We start from the raw sequence: 21026 nt of genomic DNA on the forward strand, positions 1-21026 counted from the left end.
CCCCCCCCCCCCCCCCCCCCCCCCCAGGGCCCCCAGCTACCAGCCCTTCCCGGCCCCGGCTGCTTAGTGCACCGCGCACCCCCTCCACAAGTCGTCCTTCCTAACCTTCCATCTTCTGCAGTTTCTCTTCTCCTTTTCATTGTAGATTCCTGGCCTTCTGGTGCTGATTCTCCTTATTTATCACCCTCCTCCTCCTCCCCCTCCCCCGCCCCCATCCATCCATCCTGAAAGACAAGACACCTTTCTTCACATTGCATGCATTGTATAACCTATCCTGGACAACCTTCCTCTCCTGCTTAAATTAGGTAGGATTAATGTTGAGCAGATACTGTTAAGGAAAAATTTTTTAAAAGAGCTTAGTTTTTTTTGAGAAATGCTGTCTTTTCAGAATGAATGTGAATTGAAGCTGGTTTTATGTTAAGGCGTTGGTTGTTTTGAGTTTGGTTTGTTTACCGTTTAGCTAGTTCTTAATCTAGATGAAATCTGTACTGCTGTTTTGAAAAGATACTTGTGGTGATGATTATTAAATATCTTCCAGGGAAGTGTTTACTAAAGGAGTTGGGTGAGATTATGCTTTAGTAGTTAGGTGAATTGAAATGGCTTATATTTAATTCATGATTTTTCATCCTTTCAGAGTACTGGCTTCTAGGGCAGAAAGTTGAAGTTAGTCTATTGACAGCGATTCCGGGTGGTGGTAAATAGTGTGTTTTAAGAGTTTGACCATTTAAAGTAGGTGAATATGAACAATTGTAGTATCCTATCTTTTTACTCTTCACCTTCAAGATTTTAACAATCAAAATTGACAGAACTATTTTAAGGGTATGATGCTTACTTTTGGAGTAAGCTGCCAATGGAAGATGTCCCACTTTTTTATTTTTACCTTGACCTAATAAGGAACATGTTGAAGCTTATTTAGCATGTATTTTCAGCTGTACACAGGTGATTACTAATGATTGACTTGAGGAAAAAATTGAAGATGTTCTCATTACTTTGATTTTCTAGAAAGGAAGAAGAGGTGGAATCTCAGAATACCCAGTTTGGTTTGTACTAATAAGTCTATCCTGAATTAAACTTTGAAGTGTCAGGGCAAGATGAAGTGTTTTTCAAGTGTAGGGTTATTTTGAAGTAGGTGTAATGTAGTTGGTAATTGTTCTGGTTTATTATAGTATTAGGAACTAACTGATTACTTATAACTTTGTGAATTGTGAAAACCTATAATTAGTACTGGGTTAGCCCTAGGTATGAAAAGAAGAGTGACAGGTTACATTGATTACTGGATAATGCTTTGTCTTAGTGCTATGTGAAAATTAAGAAAGTGTTAATAAAACTAATGTGAAATGTTAAATGTGAAATGACAAATATATCTGCATATAAAAGTTTGTAGAGTCTTACTACTCTCTTGCTCAGAAACCTTTAATGGATTCCCTTGTGTTCAGGTTGGCATTCTAGGACCTCAGTGCTCTAGGTAGGCTCAGCCTTATTTCCCTATTACCGACTTACATTAAAAGGAAGCTCAATTCAAATCAAATTACCTGCTGGTTCCTGAATGCACATCTTGCACATTTCACAGTGCTAGACCTGGAATCAGAAATACCTGAGTTCAAATCCAGCCTTAGACTTTAGCTTTGTGACCCTGGTTAAGTCATTTAAATGTCTGCCTCAATTTCCTCAGCTGTAAAATGGGGATAATATTAGCTCCCAGGGTGGTTGTGAGGATTAAATGAAATAATACTTGTAAAGTGCTAAGCACAGTGCCTGGCATGTAGTGGGAGCTTACTAAATGCTTTTCCCTTCTCTTTCTTTTAACTTACTATTCCCTTTACTGTACTTGTGCTGACTGTTTTATCCATTCAGAACCTCTAGTGCTACCTACTTCATGAGGTTTTCCAAGAGATATTGCCCAATTGTATATCATCTCTTCTTACTCTATTCCTATAGCACTCTGAGTTAAAGAAAATGTTAGAACTAGAAAGGACCTTAGGTATCATCACTCAATCAAAAAGGATTTATCAAGTGCTAACTTTGTATTCAGCCCCACGGAGATGAAATTACTTGCCTAAGGTCACATAATAGATTAGTTTCAAGGCTGGGATTACTTAAAAAACAAACAAACAAACAATTAGCATTTATATAGCACTCCGAGGTTTGCAAAGTGCTTTAAAGATACCTAATTTTATTCTGGCCACCAGGCTGAGAGATGGGTATTACTATTATCTCCATTTTGCAGATAACATAAAAAGGCAAATGGCAGGTTAAGTGATTTACCCAGAGAGTCACACAGCTAGTGAAGTGTCTGAGGTGGGATTTTGAACTCGCGTCTTCCTGACTCCTGGGCTAGTGCTGCTCTCTGCACCTTGCCAGTGAGCTTTACACTATAACCATCTCCAAATTCTGTGGTACCTATCATGTTCTCCTTTTATTGTAGTTATTTGTGTATTTACCATCTCTCCCTACCATATGCTCTCTTCCCCCATTTTCCTGTCCTGATAATTTCCTTGAAGGTAGCAATCATAATCATGCCAGTCTTTACATCACAATATTTTGCACATAGTAGGCACTCAATATTTGTTGATTGAAATAATATAATCCTATCCAGTGAATAATCCTGAATTTCAAATGCTATCTCTGACCTTATATCTCTCCTTAACAAATGTCTTATTGTGTGTGTTCTTTGCTTTCCTAGTGGGAAGTAGGACAGCAGAGCCCAGCTGAGTAACCCACAGTTTTTGTTCCAGCTTCATACAATTTACTACCAACGCTCTTCTTTCATGCTATCCTCAAATACCTCACTCCTTTCCCCCTTATCTCTGTCTCCACTACTACCATCCTAGTACAAAACCCTTATTTACACCCATCTGGACTATTGCAGAAATCTACGGATTTTCTGCCTTCATTCTCTTCTTTCTAATCCATCTTCTAAACTTTGTTACTTCTAGGCTGAGTGATTCCTTGAATTGCCTATTGAATTTAGACATCTTTGGCATTCAAGGCATTCTTCAATTTGATGTCCACTCTATTTTTCAACATTATTTTGTACTGTTTTCCCTGTTTTAAATGTTCCAAATGCTACTTCCTTCATGAAGTTTTCCCTGATATTAAGAATCTTCCCTTTTGTATCTTATCATAGCATTTCGTTTTGTACCTCTCTAATGTAATGTAATAGGATGATAGATTTAGAGCTGAGAGGGACCTTTTACAGTTGAGGATCCCAGATAGTAACTTGCCCAAGGTGGTAAGTGACAAAGCCAATATTTGAACCTAGCTCCTTTGATTCTAAATTCAGCACTCTCCGTTGAACCACAGTACAGAATTTTATGTGTGTATGGTATCCCCTTTCCCCTCATCCCCCAATAGGGTAGGGGCCTTGTCTTTAAATTTGTTTTAATCTCACAATAAATGTTTAACATTTGTTAAATTAAGTTGAATAATAAACTCAAAAAAACCAGGGGCATGGGGGAAAATTTTGGTGTTTGTATTTCACTTCCCTCTTTGCTCCCTCTGGGTTCAGGATACTTTTTTTCACTTGGTAATTTGCTGCTATACTCTGTTTTGTTTAGTTCACACAGTCTGGAAGTGAGATTTCTAGCAATGTACTTATTATAGCACTCCTACTACCATAGAGATTGACTATAACATAAGTTATTTGTAGTAGAATTTGACCTGTGGCTCTTCTATGGCATGAAATTAAGTTAAAATGATTAGAATACATTTAAAATTAACTTAAGACATTATTACAATATATTTTCTTTCTAGGATGCCCAAATCAAAGGAACTTGTTTCTTCAAGCTCATCTGGGAGTGATTCTGACAGCGAAATTGACAAAAAGGTAATGGTTTGAAACAGTTTATTTGCATAATGTCTGTGGTGGTTTATCTGTCCAGAAGTGGTGTGCTATGCTTCCTTTTTTGCACTAACAATTATAGGATTTCAGAATTAGAAGTGATCTTAAAGGTCACGTAGTCCTCTAGTTTACAGATGAGCAAGTGACATTAAAAAACCCACAACAAGTAAGATGTGGGAGAGCTAAGATTTGAACCAAGGTTTTCTGACTGCAAATCTACAACACTCAAGTATATCTCTGTAGGACAATGGAAGGAGGGTGGGTCAAAGCCACTATTTGCTCTGGTTCTAAGTCTTAGTATATCATTTTCCTTTGCTTTAGAGAATGTTGGGATATATCTGTATATATGTCAAAGGTCTGTAATTTTATTGGTGTGGGAACAGATCACTGCTTTTATTTCTATAGCTTACTGGAATTCTTAGAGAATTGCCTGAGGCTTAAAGAGGTGTTAAGTCATTTATCCATGGTTACACAGCTGGTAAATGTCAGAAGTTGATTAGAATCCAGGTCTTCCTTCCTCTTTAAGTTTAGCATTCTGTCTTTTCTTCCATGATGCCTATATTCAGTAATGAGACTAAACCATCCTTGAATTCTTTGTGCCCTGTGGTTGATTTGATAGTCTTAACCATCACCTCCAAGCTATTGTTTAACATTATAATATTAATTTTGCCTATAACACTTGATTGAATTTTATGTTTGGTACACTTTGCATTATGTGTAGTTTGAATGGAACTATTTGTTTGTAAATAAATATGATGAAATAGGTCAAGTTTTCCAGTAACCATGCTGCTTATTTGTTGAGATAGCTACCAGATACCTCAAGAAACACAATAACCTTTCTATTCCTGTCAAAATAATAAGTTTTTTAAAATTTGTATTAGATATCTGATTATTGGAATCTTTTTAGCTGCCAATTTCTTCTGAAAGCATTTTATTTCCAGCAAAGGTAACCTGACTGAACTTGTTTGTGGTAATTCTGTAAGCACATGCAGTATGTAGACTTAATGCTTTTTGGCTTCCAATTTTTTCATCTGTTGCATCTCTGTTTGTTAAATGAAAATGAAAGAATTTTGGAAAAGTTATATTTAGTTATTTAGAGCCTTAAAAAGATGTTAGAGATCTTTTAGCCTTAATACTGAAACAAAGCTTTGATATTCAAGAAGGTAGAATAAAGAGGAAAACTCTCGATTTGACTAAAGTGCTTTTAATTTACCCATTAATAGGCTTCTGCATGATGAGCTAATTTTAATTACTTAGATCTAAATGATACTACAAATCCTGACTATGCTTCACTTTAATTCATTGAAGCTTTTTAGTTTTCTTTCATCATACCCAGTAAAATGCTGAATATAATAATTTTATTGCTATAGTGAGAGGCAGTATGGTTTAGTGAACACAGGTCAAGAAAACATAGTTTTATGTACTTAAGTCTCACCTATCTGACATATTGTGGCAATGTAACATTTCAGTGCTTTACACTCTAAGACTGTAAGTTATGGAACAATTTCATTCCTATTGGTATAAGTTGTTCCCTGGCTAGGAATTCCCAGTACTAGTGAGATCTCACTGGTGTCTCCTTCACTCCCCCATAAAAAAGGGCATTTTTTTTTCCAGTTAAGGATCATGACTGCCCTCTACTGATTTAGGGAAGGATTTTAGTTAAATACTATTAGGGCTTTTTGGTTAATTTTCAATGACTGTTTAGAAAGCTTTTAATATAACATTGAAAAATATCATCATTATTTTGAGGGTTTCTATAATATCACTGTATAAATGCTCATAATACATTGTAAAAGTCTAAGATGTTAACTTTAAGAGCCCTGCCCAAAATGTCTCTTTATTTTGTTCTGTTCAGTATGTGGTAGGAGTGTTCTAAATTGCCCTCCTCATTAGTTTACTATATACTTGTGTGATTTGCTCTAAATAAATAACAAACAATTTAATAACTAATATAACTTAATGGTCACAAATTTCAGCCACGGTTTTAGTCTTTATTCAAGCTGTATTGCCAATAGTGACTTCAGAGGACTATTGATTAAGAATGTCTCTTACCTCTCAGTGGAGATGGAGAACTGTCAGAATTGGCCAGTTCACCAAAGTGCTGATTGCTTTGGCTTGACTGTACTTATTTGTGGTGAATTTGTGTCTTATTCTCACAGAAGTCATTGGAAAATTACAGTGATCTTAAAGAAAAAAGTATAAGTAATACATTTAAATAAGAAAACCTACTACTCATTTTTACCATATATATATATGGATTGAAGACTATGTTCCTAATGAATAAATGAGGTTACTCCTTTTAAAAGTGCCCCCACATTTGGGATTTTTTTTTTGTGGTTGTATCAGCTGTGGAATCATGTTGAACTTAAAAATATGTTTTCTGTTTGCATACTTTGACCATATTTAAAATTTGTATTTTAAGGCAAAGAGGAAAAAGCAAGCTCTTCCGGAAAAACCCATAAAGAAGCAGAAGACAGGAGAAAGTTCTAAAGCACCAGCTTCATCTAAGCAAAGCAGCAGTCGAGATGATCACATGTTCCAGGTAAAACTGACGGTTAGGTATACTTAGAATCAGAGCAGTTCCTGTATATTTTGGTGCTGAAGATCGTGAAATAAAAGGGAAATAGAAAGGACACTTGATTTAGAATGACAGGGTTGGGTTTTGAATCCTGACTGGTATTTATTACTCTGTAATATTGGGTAAATCACTGGATAAGACACCCTGAGTGTCTATCCTATGAAATAAAGAGTTTGGTTTTGGTAACTTCCTTACCCAGTCTAAATCTGATCCTATGTAATTGTATGACTTTCTTGTACAGTCATCATCATTTTAGTTGAAAGTTGGAACATTTCATTGTTCTTTCAAGTGAAATAGTTGTTTGGGCAACACTGAGAATTAGCATAAGATAGCTGGAATATTATGGCTGAAGTTGTATGTGTGTTGCCTGATTTAAAAAAATACTTTGTGAAACAGCTAGATGGCAATTCCCACAAAAGAAATGTTACAGAAATTAAAAGTGATAAATAAATTGTGAGTGAGTCTTGAACTGAGCTTTAAAGGATAGATAGACTTTATTAGCATCTCGCTGGGGTAATTGAATAATCAAAGAGAGAAGTAGGAATGAATTTGTTGTGAAGGAGATGATAAGGAGGCCTGCCTGATTCTAATCAGGAAGGATTAGGGTGAGAAATATGGCTAGGCAAATTGTATCCTCATGGGTAGGCCTTGAATGCCTCCTTGAAGGAGTCTGATCTTTTTTTTTTTGTTTTGTTTTTTGGTGAGGCAGTAGGGGTTAAATGACTTGCCCAGGGTCACACAGCTAGTAAGTGTCAAGTGTCTGAGGCTGGGTTTGAACTCAGGTTCTCCTGACTCCAAGGCCAGAGCTCTACCCATTGCGCCACCTAGCTGCCCCTGAAGGAGTCTGATCTTGTTTTGATAAGCAATAGGGAGTTTTTTTTTTTTTTATAGGGCCTTTAGGGTCTTACAGAGGGAAATGGTTTGATGAAAGCATTGTTTTAGGAAGGGTAATCTAGCATTAGTGTATAGGATGGTTTGTTCCTTGGGGTTGGGAGACAAGATGACAACTGGATACAAAGACCACTTAAAATAAGCTTATCCTTCTGCCATATGTATCTTCTATCTACGTATTTATTTATATATTGTGTTTCCCATCACTATTCCTTTAAGTACTTATCTAATTGTATTACTCCCATGCTCACCAACCTCCAGGGGCTGCCTGTTGCCTCTGAGATAAATTTCTCTATTTAGCTTTTGACATGTGTCCCCAATTATTTTTTCAGTTCCAATTATATGTTATTTCCTCTTCCTGAGTTTTTGAGATCCAGCCAAATAGGCCTTCTCTTTGTTCCTTGTTCACATCACTTCTTTCCCCTGGCCATTCTGTCATGCTTAGAATCTGTTCTTTCCTTAGCCTCTTCCTCATAGAATCCCTCTGTTCCTTCAAAACACAGCTCAAGCATCATCTGCATTTTCTGATACTCCCAATGCCATTGTCCTCCCTTCCAAACCACAGTTTCTTTTTCTTTTTCTTTCTTTTTTTTTCTTTTTGGGCTAGGCAGTGGGGTTAAGTGACTTGCCCAGGGTCACACAGCTAGTAAGTGTTATATGTCTGAGGTCAGATTTGAACTCAGGTCCTCCTGAATCCAGGGCCAGTGCTCTATCCACTGTGCCACTTAGCTGTCCCCTATTTTTCTACTTTGTATTTATTCTTTTTATAGTCTGTTTGTCCTTATATAAGCACTTGTTGTCCTCCCAGTTAGAATGTAAACCCCTTAAGTGTAGAGTGTTTTCATTCTTTGTCGTTGAAATCCCCATTAGGTGCTTAATGAATATTTGATTGATTCACCTAGAAGGAAGGAATCTTAAAGGCAGTGGATCAGAGTTCTCATTTTTTTTTAGCGTTGTTTTCTTTTACATTATTGTGATCATTGTGGTGTGACTTGTTTTGGTTCTGCTTTCTTTTCTCTGTATCAGTTCCTCAGTGTTCGCAGGTTTCTTTGAATTCTTTAGTCTTCTTATAGTGTACAACAGAACATTCTGTACCAGAATAAATGAGAACTCGTGGCTGGAAATGTAGATTTTGGGAATCATGGGTGAAAGTGAGAGCCTTAAGATTGGATGAGCTCTCTGAAGAAGTGAGTATAGAAAAAGTGTAAGAGGGTATGTATTAAGGCTTCTATGAAGACTTATAGCCAATAGGTAGAAGGTAGAAGAGCAAAGAAAATGTAGATTAAGAGAGAAGAAGAAAATATGGAGGGTAAAGTATCACAGGACTAGAAGAATGTGAGTTTCAAGAGGGAGATATTTATCAGGTATATCAGAAATAATAATGGATGACCTTTATGTAGTGCTGTAAAGTTTTCAAAGCACTTTACATATATTATCATGTTTGGTTGTCACAGTTGCTCTGGAAAATAAATATTAGAGATGTTCCCATTGCCATTTTATACATAAGACAATATGGCTTCAGAGACGTTAAATGATATATCTATGCTTACACAACTAGTATGTATTTAAAGTGAGATTTTTTGTTTTTGCTTTTTGGTGAGGCAGTTGGGGTTAAGTGACTTGCCCAGGGTCACACATCTAGTAAGTGTCAAGTATCTGAGACCAGATTTGAACTCAGGTCCTACTAACTCCAAGGCCAGAGCCCTATCCACTGTGCTACCTAGCTGCCCCTAAAGTGAGATTTTTAACCCAAGTGTCTCCAGACTCCCAAGTGTCAAGGCTACCTCTCCAAAGAGAAATAAGGATTCATAAAAAATGATAGTATTTTGGAAAAAAGGAGCTTATTAGAGCAGTTTTTCTTGTCCTGGAAGACAATTTAAGGACCAGGAGAAAAATTGCCTCTCTTACTCCCTCAAACCCTGAAAAAAACAAGTGACGGCAATCTTAAATTATGGCAAGGGAGATTTTCTGTTAGGTACAAATGAGGACTTTATGACTGTAAAGTTTTTTAAAGTACAATTTTGTTAGTCAGAGGTTATTATAGGATTTAATTCACTGAAGCAGTATTGTAAAAAAAAAAATCCCTCTCTAATGACTTAGAATCCTGAATCTAGGGACAAGTAAATAGATTTGATGAGAACTTAGTGTCTCTTTGTGAAGCTGAATACACAGTTATTAATGATGACTCTATGAGCCAGGGCCTGTTTCTGAAGAACTGATCAAAGTTGTTTAGAGATAATAAGTAACCGGTTTGCCCTTTTTGTGTGTTGGGAGGACTGGGGGAAGGAGAAGGTGTTTCATATTTTCCCCATCTTTTCAGTCTGTGAGCAAAGCAAAGGGTAAAATAATATAACCAAGGTTACCTGATAGGCCTGAAATAATAGGAATATGCTTTGTGAGATTATATAATGTTTATATGCAATTTATAATAAAAGTAATTCTTCTTGTTGCTTATCTAATCTATGCATAGAGGAGATATTTGCTAGAGTGGGAGTATGAAGTAAAGGCATCTTGAAAGGTGGGGCTGGGAATACATTCGCCCAGTGTTCTGACACCTGAAATACATGATGTTAGTAAGATTTCTTTCCATTCTGATGTTGAAATGTATCAGATCTCTTATGCTTGACATTTGTTTAGTTAAATGTAAAAAAGTACTCTTAACATGCTTACCAATCAATATCAAATATCTATTTAGCACCTACTGTATATCAGGCACTGTTAGGTACTGGGAATACAAGTATAAAGAATGAAACAGTTCCTACTTTTCTGTGAGTTTGTATTCTAATGGAGGATATAAGTAGTACATGTAAAATATATTCACCATAAATATAAAGTTAGTAAATACAAATATATGCAAAGTGGTTAAATACGAGGTAGTTTTGGAAAGAGGGCTCTCTCTGGCAGTTGGGAGTATCAGGAAAAGCTTCATGTAAAAGATGGTGTCTCAGTGGCATTTTCCAAGAAAGATAGGGGCACTGAAGCAGAGGTAAGGAGGGAGTACATTCCAGACATGAGGGAATGGCCAGTGCAAAGGTATGGAGGTGGAAGATGAAGTGTTGCGTATGAGGCACAGGAAGAAGACCAATTTGGATTGGTTATAGAGTACAGAAGGACGAGAAATGTCCAATGAGTCTGAAAAGATCGAGCTGGTTTTTGAAGAGGCAGAGGCACTAGACACCAAATTGGCAACATTCGCTGGATTATGGAGAAAGCAAGGGAGTTCTGGAAAACATCTGTTCTGCTTCATTGATTACACTAAAGCCTTTGACTGTGTGGATCACAACAAGTCCTCAAAGAGATAGGAATACCAGATCATCTTACTAGGCCCTGAGAAACTTGTATGTGGGCCAAGAAGCAACAGTCAGAACCAAATGTGAAACATTGGGAAAGGAATATGACAAGGCTGTGTATTGTCACCTGATTTATTTAACTTATATGCAGAATACAACATGTGAAATGCCATGCTGGATGAATCAAAAGCTGATTGCCGTGAGAAATATCAACAATTTCAGAAATGCAGCAGATACCATTCTTTTGGCAGAAAGTGAAGAATAGGAAGCCTCTTGATGAGGGTGAAAGAGGAGAGTATAAAAGCTGCCTTGAAGTTTAATATTAAAAAAAAAACAAACCAAAAACCAAAAACTAAGATCTTGGCAACTGGTCCCATCCTTTCCTGGTGAATAGAAAGAGAAGAAATGGAAACAGTATCAGATTTTATATTGGGCCTGAAGGTCACTGCAGATGGCAACTGCAGCCATGAAATTAAAAGACACTTGCTCCTTGGAAGGAAAGCTATGGTAAATCTGGATAATGTACTAAAAAAAGCGAAGACATCGCCTTGCCAACAAAAGTCCATATAGTCAAAGCTATGGTTTTTCCAGTAGCAATGTATGGCTGTGAGAGTTGAACTATAAGGCAAGCTGAGCATCACAGAATCAATGCTTTTGAATTGTGGTGCTGAAAAAGACTTACGAGAGCGCCTTGGACAGCAAAAAGGTCAAATCAGTCAATACTTAAAAGAAATTAATTCAGACTGTTCACTGGAAGGTCAGATGCTGATGCTAAAGCTAAAGCTTAAATACTTTGGCCACATAATGGGACGACAGAACTCACTGGAAAAAACCCTGATGTTGGGAAAGATTGAAGGCAAAAGGAAAAGGGGATGGCAGAGGATGAAATGGGTAGATGGTTTCATGGAAGCACAACATGAACTTGGACAAGACTTAAAGAGAAACTGGAGCATAGAAGGGCCTGGTGTGCTGTAGTCCATGGGGTCACAAAGAATTGAATACAACTGAACGACAACAAAAATCTGTTATGTAAAGTTTTTGGTTTAAAAGAATTTTTAAAGTTCATTTCAGGAAAACAGTTTTAGGATTATTGGGCAGGCCATAGAAATAGTTTAGTTTTCTCTAGCACTCAAACAGCTTGACATTTAGTAAGCACTTAATTAATGTTTATTTTTCTAACAGGTCATTTGCTAGATACCTTCTTCAATCAAGAAGCATTTATTAAGGGCCTTTTATGTGCCAAGCATTGGGGATTCAAAGACAAGTAGGAAACAATCCCCGGTCTTAAGGAGCTTATATTCTATACTAGGAGATGTGTATATGCATAAGAATGTACAGAATATTGTATAATATATATATATACACATATGTATAATATGTATATAATATACAATAAAGAATAATGTAAAAGAATATACAAAATATGTAATTTTTTACATCAGAAAAAACCAAAGTTGTCTTTTTAAAAATTATCATCAATTAGTAAAACATAAGCTGGTCAGCTTATTTTATGAGCCATTACTTTAGTCCGTGTTTAAAGCATTTATTACTTCTTTATATGCCACCTTCTTCCATTTTGCATGAAATGGTATCTCTAATTTTCTATTTTGTATCTTGATCACTTTAGTAATCCATTTAAATTTGTATTTCCCCCAAACAAGTGGTAATCAAAACTTAAAAAAAATGTCTAAAAGGAAAAGCTTTCTTTAGCTCTCACAGCCCCAATCCGTTAAAAACTTTTTTATAACCTCTTTGTGTACTATGCTAGTTTTTTTGTTCCTCACACATGACACTCCCATTTCCCGTCTTAACTGCATTCACAGGGGCTTCTGTCCCCCATGCGTGGAATGCGTTCTCTCCTTGCCTCTTCCTGTCAGAATCACTAGTTGCGTTCAAAACTCAGTGGAAGCAGTCTTTGTTATGAGAGGCCTTTTCTGATTCTCCCACCTCTAGCTATAAATGCTCTCCCCATACCAATTACTGAAAATACAATTACTTTGTATGTAATTTTTAAATACTTATATTTTACAAGTTGGATATATGGTCTTTTCCTATAGGAAGTAATTTGTTGAGGGTAGAGACTTATTTCTGTCTTGGTATCCCTAGTCACTAGCATAGTGCCTGTCACATAATAGGCACCTAATATATGCTCATTGATTGCTGTCTCCTCTGGAACTAGCATTACAGAATGTAAAGTAAAACCTTAAAAGTTGTTTTCATTTCTCTTGTGATTTAGAGTATTCTTTCATGTGGTTGTGAATTCTTTGCAGTTCTTCTTTTGAAAACTCTTCATATCCTTTGACCACTTATCTGTGGGGAAATATTATTCATATATGTGTGTGTGTGTATACACGTATGTGTATACAATGTTTGTATTAGTTATATGTGCATATTTATCAACTGTTTATAAACAAAAAGCATTAAATTTGTGCATTTTATCACTTAGTATTTGTTGGGAATATGTATCCTTGTAGTTTATACTCTAAAGAGTTTTCTTTCAAAGATGATGGTTTCCTATACTTATCAAATTTTCAAGGGGATATTTTATGGAACTTGATAAAATAATAACAGTTCATTAACAAAAGATCTAGAATGTTGAAGAAAATTATGAAAAGAAACTGGATGAAAGGAGAATAGCATTTCTAGACATCAAACTATTCTAAAGCATCAGTCATCAAAATCATCTGGTATTGATTAAAATATTTGATCATTAGAACATACTAGAAAAAGGAGAATCAGAAACAATGGAACTCAATAATCCAGTGTTTGATAAAGGGGAAAACATAAATTACTTAGGAAAAAACTCTTGAATTGATAAAAACTGATGGGAAAACTGTAAATCAGTCAGGCAGAAATTAGGTTTAGACCAATACCTTACACTGTACTTCACGATAACATTTTAATGGATATGTGACTTTAATATTAAAGATCATATGATAAAAAAATTAGAAGAGAAACAAATTATGTACCTCTCAAAGCTATGAGTAGGAGAAGTATTCTTAGCCAAGTAAGAGAAAGTGGCAATTATAAAATAGATTACTTTGATTATATGAAACTGAAAAGATCCTGCACAGACAAAATTAATGCACCTAAGAAAGAAAGTGGTAGAATGAGAAAAAATCTTTGTGTAATCTCTTTGATAAAATTAAACATATTGATAATATTAAACATATAAACGGTTGATAAATTGTATAGATAACTAATATAAACATTGTATATACCCACATACACACATGTATACACCCACACACTCATATATATGAGTTGTAGCCATTTCCCCATAGATAAGTGGTCAAAGGATATGAACAGTTTTCAAAAGAATTGCAAAGCATTCACAACCACATGAAAGAATACTCTAAATCACAAGAGAAATGAAAACAACTAATAAGGTTTTATTTTACACTGTAATTTGTCAAAGATGACAAAAAATGGTAATAGTCAATGTTGGAGTGGTTGTAGAATCATAGGCACACTAATCCATTGGTAATGGATCTGTGAAATGGTACAATGATTTTGGAAAGCAATTTGAAATTATGTAAATAAAGTGAATAAAAAGCCCATATCCTATGAACCAGAAACTATTACTGGGCTTATACTCTAAGGAAATCATCAGTGAGAAGAAAGTACCCATATAACACCAAAATATTTATAGCAACATTTTTTGTGATAACAAAGAATTGGAAACAAAATAGATGCCCATTGATTGGGGAATGGCTAATCATATTTGGTACATGAATGTAGTGGAACATTACTATGTATTAGAAATGATCTGTGTGATAAATGCAGAGCATGGAAAGATCCATATGAACTGATGCAGAGTGAAATAAGCAGAGCCAAGTAAATAATATATATAATAATTACAATTCCGAAATGGAAAGAACAACCATCCTCCCCATCAGAAGTGAGTGTAACGAAATAATAAAGATCAATTGTGACTCAAATGAAGATTTAGCGGGGAAACCCATAGCCTACTCCTTTGTAGAAGTGACAGGTGTTAACATTGTACATGTTTTTCATATGTCAATCAATTGTGTTGATTTTTTTTTTTCTTTTTAAAAAATACTGCTTGAAGGGACAGCTAAGTAGTGTAGTGGATAGCGCTTCGGCCTTGGAGTCAGAAGGACCTGAGTTCAAATCCTGCTTTAGATACATGATACTCACTAGCCGTGTGATCCTGGGCAAGTCACTTAACCCTGATTGCCTTACTAAAAAGCAAAAAAAAAAAAAAAATACTACTTGATAGGTGGGATGACTTTCTGAAAGGGAGTCAGAGGGGACACTGGGATAATTATGATGATGTAAGAAACAGTAGACATCAATAGAAATTTATTTAAAAAAAACCCAAGACAATAGTTTCCTTTCCAAATTTATTAATGCAAGTTTCGTAAATGTTTTCCTTTGTTCCTACCTGTTTTTTAAAAAATTAAATTATATTTAGTTTTTAATGTTCCTAGCTGTTTTTGAAAATATTTGGAAGATTTTTAAGAGAAATTTTATTGAATTTTATTATGTATATGCTTTGACTTTATTGAGAACAGTAGTCAAATAGTAGTCATGAGATTTTTCATAATCATATAATAGAATCAAGTAGTTTTAGTGAAAATATTCAATAATTAATGTGGTTTACATCTGTACACAATTTATTGTGCAAATATCTATAGGAATCTTTCATGAGCTTATTTTATTTGCAGATTGGAAAAATGAGATATGTCAGTGTTCGGGACTTTAAAGGAAAAGTCCTAATTGATATTAGAGAATACTGGATGGATCAGGAAGGTGAAATGAAACCTGGTAGAAAAGGTGAGTTTTTTTTTTCCTTTGAAAGATAACTGTCTGTGGGGATTGTTACAATGGAACCACACTTATATGTCTCTAAAGAATACATATAGTATAGAATATATAGAGTTCTTGTCTGTATGATGTTCCTAAAACCTAATTACTTCGATTTCTTATGAGGTAATTTTATCATTAATATGAACGTTAAATAAATCTCCTCTTTATGTACTTATATTAGTGTAAGATTTAAAAAAAAAGCTTCCTTTTGGCCTGTAGGTGGTGACCTTAACTTCTTTTAGGCTATTTGGCTATACCAGTAGGGTCTGTTGTGTCATGGCAGGTACTGCTATGGAGGAAAGACTTCAGCTATGGTCATCAAGCCTGTCACCAGAAAGTTGGTTACAAAGTGATTGAACTTTGTGGCCACAGAAACTCATGAAATTATCTACTCAGGCAAGGAGGAATTGTGAATTATCAGTGGAAAGAGTTCTTTCACTTGTGAAATCCTAAGAATGTTAAGATTAACTTTATTCTGTTACTCCTAGACACCCTTGTGGATATGTTCTAGTTAGAAATTTTAAACATGATCTGTTATTGCACAGATTTAAAAATTATATATATTCACATAAAGTTTAATGTAACATTTTTTGATTGTAGTCGAGAGAACTTCCAACATATCCCTTTATGAACCATCAAGTTTTAATTATTTTTGGCCTAAATTATTTTGTTTTACAGAATTACTTGGGATAATTGGAGGCCAACTGGACTGTCACAAAATTAGTTGGGAATACTATTTTTTTTTTTTTAGGTTCCCTTCCCTAGAAGGGACATATTCTCTGTCTTTGATCTGTAAGAGAGATTAATTGTTGATATTTATCCTTATCCCTGACCTTTCCCTTCTTCATCTTGTCTCACATCTGTTTTATTTAAATCTTTGTTTATTCAAGAAGCATTTGTTGAGCACCTGCTTTATTGAGTCCCATATTAGGTGCCACAAAGGAAAAAGAAGATTTAATTTTGCTCTTGAATTAAGGAAATAGTTTAATTCATTTTTCAATTCAACACACATTTATTTAAGGGCCATTTGTGTGCAGAACATTGTGTTAGGTGCTTGAGGGATAGAACAATAATAAAAATTCATATGATTCTTATAGTGCTTTAAAGTTTACAAAACACTTTCTTTGAAATGTGCCTTTGAGGTAGTGTGTGTTATAGATAAGAAAACAACCTCAGAGAGGTGACTTGCTTGGGGGATCAAATCCCTATTAAGTTCCAGGAGTTGAAATTCAAACCCAGGGCTCACCTGACCCTAAGACTTGTGGCATGCTACATTGTTGAATTTATTCTAGTGGCAATGTAAGACAGAAACACAAATTACCATAACATGAATAATTAAATCAGTTTATTAAGGTGCAGAGTAAAGTGTTTTGTGTGGCTTAAGGGAGGAGAGCCATCATTGCTAGTTGGTGGAAATTAGGGAAGGTTCCATGGAAGAAGTAGCATATTATTTGGTCTTTAAGGACGATGGGTAGGAATGCAGTAGGTTAAATTGAAGAGAGAGAACATTGCAGGCATAGGGAAAAATAATCAGCATTTATATAGTGTTTTAAAGTTTATATAGTCTCATTTGGTTTTTCACAGTGACCCTGGGAGGTAGGTGTTATTATTTCCATTTTACTGTTGGGGAAACTGAGGCTGAAAGAAGTTAAATGCCTTGCCCAAGGTCACATAGGTAGTAAGTATCTGAGGCAGTCCTTGAACTCAGGTCTTCCTGATTCCCAAGTCCAGTGTGTTCTGTTCATTATACTACAACAGGATCACAGTCATAGAATTGGCAAAGTTCAGAGTGTATTAGGGGGAGAGAGAATAGTTTAGTTTGGTTGGCACATAGAGTGGATGGAGGGGAGAATAGTAAGAGATAAGACTGGAAAGGTAAGATGGTTCTAGATTGTGGAAAGCCTTGAATGTTAGAGGCGTTGTAATGAAAAACAAAACAAAACAAAACACTGACTATAGAGTCTCATAGCCTGTGTTCATATCCCAGTTCTAACATGCATGACCTTGGGTAAATCTCTTAACTTCCCTGTGTTTTAGTGTCTTCATCTATAAGATGAGGATGTAGGACTAGTTGCTCCCTAAGGAATTCTATGCACTTTACTTTGTAGGCAGTAGGGAGCTACTGAACTTAGGAATGACATCACCTTATCTCCCCATAAGGATTAGTCTGGCATTTGTATGAAGGATAATTAGAAGGGGGAAGAATTGAAGGTAAAATATATTAGGGGGCCATTACAATGGCCTAAGTGGTTTGTGTTGAAGAATGGTATAGTGGCAATGGAAATTAAAAAGGAGGGGATAGTTATGAGACTTATGGAGATAGAATTGGAATGATTCCATGGCTTCAGATTTGTGAGGGTATGAGTGGTGGTGCTAGAGAGAGAAATGTTTACTGAAGAAGATAATGAGCTCAGTTTTAGACATATTGATTTAGAAATACTGGTGGTAATGACATCCAGGTAGGGACTGTGTAATAGGCAGGTAGAGAGGTGACTGGAGATTAGAAGAGAGATTCATTCTGGAGATTCAAATTGGAAATTTACCTGCATAGAAGGGATTCTTGAAGTTTTGTAAGTCCATGAATTTGCATAGGGAAGAGAATCCTGAGAGAAGAGAAGAGGGCCAAGGATGGGACTTGGAGAAAACTTAATTCTAACAGTGGGAAGGAGATGGAGGTCTTGTTAAGGAGTGATTAGAGAGAGGTTATAAAACCGATAGTGGTTGGTGAGTCACTAAATCCAAAGTAAGAGTTATTCTGTAATAGAAGTAGCGCACACATCAAACAGTGAGCGAATCTAGACACAGCAGCCACGTGAACATATGGACAACCATTTGGACTGCCTGAAAATATTAACTTGAGAAAAAATGCTGCTTATTTTTTCTATTCTTTACCCCACTTCCCTGTCATTTGGAGTGTTCCATTTGCTGTCCTCCCTCTTTATATACAATTTCATTATCTCGCATATGGTATTATTAAATTTTATTGTTTTTTCTACATCTATCACCTTTAAATCTTTTGTTCAGATCGTCTTGAATATTGGTGTCTCATTTGCCTTCTTTCCCTTTCTGCTTTCAGCAGTAGTCAGTCCAGCATGTTAGACAGATTTTTTTGTTGGCTGCAAATGTTAAACTATTTGAATAGTTTAGTCTTTTCCTAGTTCCCTAATACGTTTCACAGTTTTGTTATTGCCCCTGTGCATACAGAAATCTCCAAAATTAATTTTTTCTCCAGTTATTTATTCATAGGATTAATGCATTAAATATTGGAGGTTTGGAGAATAAGATAGACAAAGATATAATACTTGCCTTTATGAACTTACATCCAAATTTAGACAACGTGAATGGGTGTATAGCTCTAATAGTTAATTGCACCCGTAGTGATAACTTTGTATAAAATATTATAGTTTGCTAATGTACCATATATTTTTATTGGCCTATGCTAACTTCTGGAGATGTGATCGTAAAAAAGAAGTTTGCTTTCTTTACTATCTTGAGTGATCACTGTCCCTTCATTTGTACTGTTAGGTTTTGTAACCTCCAGAACTTAGTGAAATGTGACTATTTAGTGTGTTATATAGTTTTGAGAAATACTACTTAATATATCTTGCACTTTGTGGTCTCCCTGCCCCAAGTTAGCTTCATCAGAGATGTCCGAAGAGTCTTGGCCTGGGGCCTGTACCCTAAGACCTGCTTAACGCTCTAGAACTAAGTGAATTTCCTGGGTTCCTAGGGACCTTTGGAGAAAACCTTGCTCGCCACTGAATTTGGTTGTTGCTCAGCAAATTTGTACATGTCTGCTTGGTTTGCTACTTTCCTGGTGACTGTGCTATAGCTGCATATTGTCATTTGCTCTGATTATTTATCAAGATTGCACAGGAACATGTTTAAAAATTGAAAGATACACTAGTCAGTCAAAGTGGAGATGGTGTGTAAGCAATAATGATCTTATTTGGGGTGGCCAGAAAAGGCTTTGTAGAGAAATTACTACATAGCAGTAATAACTTTTTTTTAAACTCTTAATGGTATTCAAGATTGATGAATTAAAAATTTAAATTGTGATGTTTCAGTTGTAAAGTTTCATTTGTAAAGATCTGCACTAAAAGTAAATTTTAACTCTATTTTTAAAAAAATATGTTTTAGGTATTTCTTTAAATCCAGAACAATGGAGCCAGCTGAAGGAACAGATTTCTGATATTGATGATGCAGTAAGAAAACTGTAAAATCAGAGCCATATGAAACCTGTACTGTTTTAGTTGTTTTAATCAGTCTTTTTACATTGGCTTTTGTTTTCTAAACTATTTGTTTTCCAAGCTATTGTATATTTGGATTGCAAAACAATTTGTAAGATGAATCCTTTTTTTTAAATGTGCATTAAAAATGTATTCTGAGTGAAGCTGATTGTCTATACTTTATTAAAAAGGAATGCTTTGCATCACCACCTGGTGTAAAATAAAATCAAGTAATAAAATCTAACTGTTGTGGCCTTTTTTGATCAGAAGTGTTGGTTACTGGTAAGGCCAATATTAATTTGTAGATCTTTTAGTTTCAGCTCAACTAATGTTAAGAAGGCATTGAATAGCGTTGAATTTAACAATAAACTTTTGATTTGTGAAAGCTAGAGCTTATCTTTTCTCTTCAAAATATCCAAATATCCAAAACTGATTTGACTTTAACTTTTTCCACTGTCATAATTTTACTTCTTTCCCCCTTTATTTCTTTTGTTTTTCCCTAGGGTGGCTTGTTTTTTTGAAACTTAATTTCACTTTTTTCCCTTAATGATGTAATATTAGCTTTTAGAGACTTCAGTGGTATTGAAATATTAAGGTATCACTTATTTAGGTACAAATTGTCAATTTAAACACTGTATATGGAAGCCTTAGAATTAATTCTACTGTAATAATATTGCTTTACACTTAAAAATGAACTTTGCTTGTATTTACTCCAAGCAAATGTATATTAATTGCCCCAGAATTTTGTGTTAGTTACCAAGCCACCTTGTTTAGTCTGCAGAAAATCATGATATGAAAGTCTTAATTTGCCTTTACTTTTGAAAGATGTTTACAGATTTTAGGATGATGTCTGTAAAATCAGATATTATTGTTAAATTACCTCAGATTAGGATTTAATAAAAATCCAGAAAGTTTACTGGTCCTAACTTTTTATTTTAGATATGGAGAGTATGGATAGTATATAGACTTTGCTATCCGAGAGTACGATAGTATATAAACTTTGTCATCAGAGAAATAATTATGTTTAACCATGTTGCTATATTATTATAGTAAACTTTTATAAGAATAGGCTGATACTTGTTTTCTATGGTTTCTCCCACATTAGTATGTTGGTAGTGATAGTGTTTTGGCCATGCTCTTAGTGCCAACATGCACCTAAAGTGGATTTGATTGACCTACACTTAGTTAGCTTTTAGCTCCTTTCCCCTATTGTGTCTGAAGAGAGAGGCACAGGAATGGTGAAATAGAAAATGCACAAACACTTTGATAATGAATATAATAGCTATAAGATCTGAAGAGGGCATTGATAGGGGTGTGTGTGTGTGTGTATGTGTGTGTGTGTATGAAACCATGCAATACTTGTG

At 35.2% G+C, this 21026-nt stretch overlaps 1 protein-coding gene across 2 annotated transcripts in view; it reads left to right on the forward strand.

Moving 5' to 3' along the window:
• SUB1 (SUB1 homolog, transcriptional regulator) overlaps positions 1-19906 on the forward strand; it is a 20610-nt gene extending 704 nt beyond the window's left edge. The window contains exons 2-6 of one of the 2 annotated variants that reach the window (XM_027868938.1): positions 146-305; positions 3754-3826; positions 6264-6383; positions 15292-15400; positions 19574-19906. In XM_027868938.1, the coding sequence (XP_027724739.1) occupies positions 3755-3826; positions 6264-6383; positions 15292-15400; positions 19574-19653 (381 nt within the window). In that variant the 5' untranslated portion in view covers positions 146-305; position 3754 and the 3' untranslated portion in view covers positions 19654-19906. The remainder of the gene's footprint in view (positions 1-145; positions 306-3753; positions 3827-6263; positions 6384-15291; positions 15401-19573) is intronic. The other variant, XM_027868937.1, reaches the window with a different exon arrangement.
• The last annotated feature ends 1120 nt before the right edge of the window (positions 19907-21026 follow it).

The sequence above is a fragment of the Vombatus ursinus genome, unplaced genomic scaffold, assembly GCF_900497805.2.
Source record: "Vombatus ursinus unplaced genomic scaffold, bare-nosed wombat genome assembly UNPS02014791.1, whole genome shotgun sequence".
NCBI lineage: Eukaryota > Metazoa > Chordata > Mammalia > Diprotodontia > Vombatidae > Vombatus > Vombatus ursinus.